Below are 4,321 nucleotides of genomic sequence, written 5' to 3' on the forward strand. Positions count from 1 at the left end.
CCTACCTTCTCCGGTAAACCAGAAGAATGGCCATTATTTTTCGGGGCATACCAAGCATCCAACGAAGCTTGTGGCTACTCCGACGTGGAAAACCTAGTGAGACTCCAAGAAAGCCTGAAAGGTGCAGCACTTGAGGCGGTTCGTGGACAGCTTCTTCTTCCTAAATCAGTCCCTAGGGTAATCGCGAAGCTTCGCCAACTCTACGGTCGCCCTGAACAGTTGCTTCAAAGCCACTTAGAAAGGGTTCGCAAGTTAGATTCCCCAAATCGGACAAACTTGCCACGTTTATTCCGTTTGGAAATGCGGTGGAGCAGCTTTGTGAGCACCTAGAAGCAGCAGAGCTCACACTGCATTTGGTGAATCCTATCCTAATTCAGGATCTAGTCAGCAAACTGCCAGATGGAGAGAAACGTCAGTGGGTACAGTTCAAGAAGAAGAAGAAGGTGGTGACGTTGCGAACATTCACGGATTTCATCTGCGGAATCGTATCGGATGCTTGCGAGGCAAACGTCAGCTTTGACTATAAGCCAGAAACAAGATGTTCAACCGGTGTCGGTGGAAGAGGCAAGCCGAAGGAGAAAGGGGGTCTGTATAGCCACAGCGAGACGGATCGAACAACTTCTATTCACGATTCCGGACGAAGGAGAAGGCCTTGTCGCGTGTGTCAGCGGGATGACCACCGTTTGCGTTTCTGCCAGGACTTTAGGGATCTTCCCTATGCAGATAAGATGAAGGTGGTAAACAAATGGAAACTGTGCCACACATGTCTTAACGATCGCAGTGGCCATGCAGGGAACCACATAACCCGCTGATCCATCCAATCACAAATGTAGTTGGCATGAGTGCGCACATGAGGACCGGTAACTCTATGGTGTTCCGAATGATTCCGATACAGCTATACTGCGGAGAAAGGTCGTTGACGGTACTTGCCTTTTTGGACGAAGGAGCGTCCGTGACCCTGATTGAGAATGACGTGGCGGAGCGCCTGGGACTCACAGGAGTGAAGGAGAAGCTAACTATTAACTGGACGTCAGACATCTATCGAGTGGAGAAGAATTCGAAACGGATGAATTTGTGGTCCTCCGCAGTTGGCGGGAGGAATCCTGAGAAGTTTCTGCTTCATACTGTTAACACAGTCGAGAAGCTAATGCTACCGTATCAAACGTTGGATGCTGATGAGCTGTCAGCGCAATACCAGCACATGCGCGATCTGTCGATCGCTTCATATGACGGGCGCCCTGCAGCCATGGGTTGCTGATTGGAATAAATAATATTCACACCTTTGCCCCGTTGGAAGCAACAATCGGAACGACAAAAAGCCAATCGCCGTTCGTTGTAAACTCCGCTGGACCGCTTACGGTCCACGACAAGCCACCACGACTACTACAGGTGGTTTCTTGGGGTACCACCAGAGAATATCCAATGAAGATCTTCACGATATTCTGAAGAGACACTACGCACTGGAAGAGTCGATAGTCAAGGTTAATCACGAGTCGATCGAGGATCAACGGGCGCGCTTAATTATGGAGCAGACTACCAGGCGTGTAGGAGATCGTTACGAAACGGGGCTTCTCTGGAAATCTGATGAAGTACATTTCCCGGATAGCTACCCAATGGCATTGAAGCGCATGAAGCAATTGGAGAAGAAGTTGGAAAAGTCGCCTGACCTATACCAAAAAGTTAAGCGTCAGATCGAAGAATATCAGACTAAAGGTTATGCCCACCTAGCAACTGACGAAGAGCTGGCCGATACTGAACCAGGAAAGGCATGGTACCTCCCATTGAGCGTCGTCGTGAACCCGAAAAAGCCCGGGAAAGTTCGGCTTGTCTGGGACGCAGCAGCATCCGTACAAGGAGTTTCACTAAATTCGATGCTGCTTAAGGGCCCAGACCTATTGGTGCCACTGATCTCGGTAATCGTCGGTTTCCGTGAGAAGAGAATCGTCTTCGGTGGAGATATTCGAGAAATGTACCACCAGCTAAAAATCGTTTCTGGAGACAAGCAGGCCCAACGCTTCCTATTTCGGAACAGCAGCAGCGAAACTCCAAGAACGTATATAATGGACGTAGCCACATTCGGCGCGACGTGCTCCCCGGCATCAGCACAGTTCGTGAAGAACCGAAATGCTACAGAATATGCAGCACAGTACCCAGAAGCAGCAGCAGTCATAATCGACCGCCACTACGTAGATGACTATTTCGACAGCGTCGACACAATTGAGGAAGCTATACAGCGGGCGAAACAAGTTAAATATATCCATGCGCAAGCTGGTTTCGACATTCGCAACTGGGTGTCGAATTCTCCAGAATTCCTCTCGGCACTGGGCGATGCGAAATCTGCGGGCCCGGTTGTTTTTCAGCAAGACAAACAATCGTCTGGAGAAAGAGTTCTCGGAGTAGTTTGGGACGTAGACTCAGACATGTTCGCATTCTCAGTAAGCCATCGTGCGACAATCAAAGAATATCTGTTCGAAGACAAGCGACCCTCCAAACGAATTGTATTGAGCTGCGTGATGGGACTTTTCGACCCTTTGGGAATGTTGTCGCCTTTCACCATACACGGTAAGATAATCATTCAACATCTTTGGCGGAACGGTTGTTCTTGGGATCAAGACATCGACGAACAAGGTTGGAGAATGTGGAAAGAGTGGACTACATTACTGCCCGATGTGGAGAATCTACGGGTTCCTAGATGCTATCTGGGAGACGAACTAAGTTCATCAGTCGAGTCAATCGAGTTGCATGTTTTTACCGATGCCAGCGAGCACGCATACGGTTGCGTGGCGTACCTGCGATCAATTTGCAACGGAGTGGTGAGATGCAGCCTAATCATGTCTCGAGCTAAAGTGGCGCCATTAAAGCGGCAATCAATTCCCCGTCTCGAGCTGATGGCAGCTGTACTCGGAGCACGGATGAAGCAAACCATCATGGAGTCCCATTCACTGCCGATCAGCCGCACAGTTCTGTGGACAGACTCACGGACGGTGTTATCGTGGCTGCAATCAGACCAACATAAATTCAAGCAGTTCGTGGCTTTCAGAGTGGGTGAGATTCTGGAGTTAACCCACATGCGTGATTGGAGATGGGTACCGACGAAGCAGAATATTGCCGACGTACTCACAAAGTGGGGTCACGGCCCCCTCTACAAAATGGATCAGAGTGGATACAAGGTCCACAAATGCTGTATCAAACAAGTGACCGATGGCCATCAGTCGAACCAGTCGAAGAAACGTCAGAAGAATCCAAAGGAATTGTGCTTTTCCACGCGGTAGTTGCAGCGGAAACTATATCAACTTGGGCGAAACTGGTGCGAGTAACTGCAACTGCGGTACGGTTTGTCTCTAATTGTCGACGCAAAAGAAGTGGGCTACCGATCATGGCTTCTCAACGGACGCCACACCAGTGTCGACTAATCAAAGCCGATTATTTGGGAGAGAAAATACCACTTCAACAAGAGGAATTTCAGAAGGCAGAGAATATCCTGTGGAGACAAGCTCAGCTCGAATGCTTCCCCGAAGAGATGAGTATATTGGAGAGAAATTTGCATCGGAGTACCGGTCATCCATTGGGAAAAATTGGAAAATCTAGCATGTTGTACAAGCGATCGCCAATACTAGGCAAAGAGGGTGCAATAAGAGTACAGTGCAGATTGGATAAGAACGAGTCACTGCCGTTCGACAAGCGATATCCGATTGTTCTGTCGGGTGAAGACGACATCACGGTGAAAGTGATTTTGCATTTCCATACCTAATTTGGGCTCGCAAACAGAGAAACCGTATTCAACGAGTTTAGGCAGAAATTCTGGATTCTAAACACTCGTACCGCTATCCGGCGGGTAACAAAAGAGTGCACATGGTGCAAAATGAATCGTTGCATACCAGCAGTCCCGCTAATGGCGCCCCTTCCTGTTCAACGTACTACTTGCAATTCACGTCCCTTCAGCGCGGTAGGAGTGGATTATCTCGAACCAATAGAAATAACTGTAGGACGTAGAATTGAAAAGAGATGGGTGGTAGTGTTCACTTGTATGGCCGTGAGAGCCGTACACCTAGACGTCGTCCCCAGCTTGACCACGCAATCGTGTTTGATGGCCATCAGAAGATTTTCATGCAAGCGGGTGTCCCAGAACAAATTTTCTCGGACAATGCCACTTGTTTTCGTGGAGCAGATGCAGCAATGGTAAAAACCGTGAAGAAACTCAACATTGAATGTGCAGAAAAGGTGACATCATCGGTTACATCATGGCTTTTCAATCCTCCAGGAACACCCCACATGGGCGGTGTTTGGGAGCGCATGGTGCGGTCCGTCAAAGAAGCTCTAC

At 48.9% G+C, this 4,321-nt stretch overlaps 1 protein-coding gene across 1 annotated transcript; it reads left to right on the forward strand.

Moving 5' to 3' along the window:
• Positions 1 to 850: 850 nt before the first annotated feature.
• Positions 851 to 3,272, forward strand: LOC134222218 (uncharacterized). Its single transcript, XM_062701360.1, has 2 exons — positions 851 to 1,233; positions 1,298 to 3,272. The coding sequence occupies exons 1-2, from the start codon at positions 851 to 853 to the stop codon at positions 3,270 to 3,272; spliced, it is 2,358 nt and encodes a 785-aa protein (XP_062557344.1).
• Positions 3,273 to 4,321: the final 1,049 nt, after the last annotated feature.

Source organism: Armigeres subalbatus, chromosome 3 (genome assembly GCF_024139115.2).
Source record: "Armigeres subalbatus isolate Guangzhou_Male chromosome 3, GZ_Asu_2, whole genome shotgun sequence".
NCBI classification, from domain to species: Eukaryota; Metazoa; Arthropoda; class Insecta; order Diptera; family Culicidae; genus Armigeres; species Armigeres subalbatus.

What these genes read in the sequence shown, in the direction of transcription:
- LOC134222218 (XM_062701360.1), top strand. Translation starts at nt 851, where the DNA reads ATGAGGACCGGTAACTCTATGGTGTTCCGAATGATTCCGATACAGCTA. An exon ending in TCGATCGCTTCATATGACGG is followed by an intron (nt 1,234 to 1,297) that starts GCGCCCTGCAGC and finishes CCCCGTTGGAAG; the next exon opens with CAACAATCGGAACGACAAAA.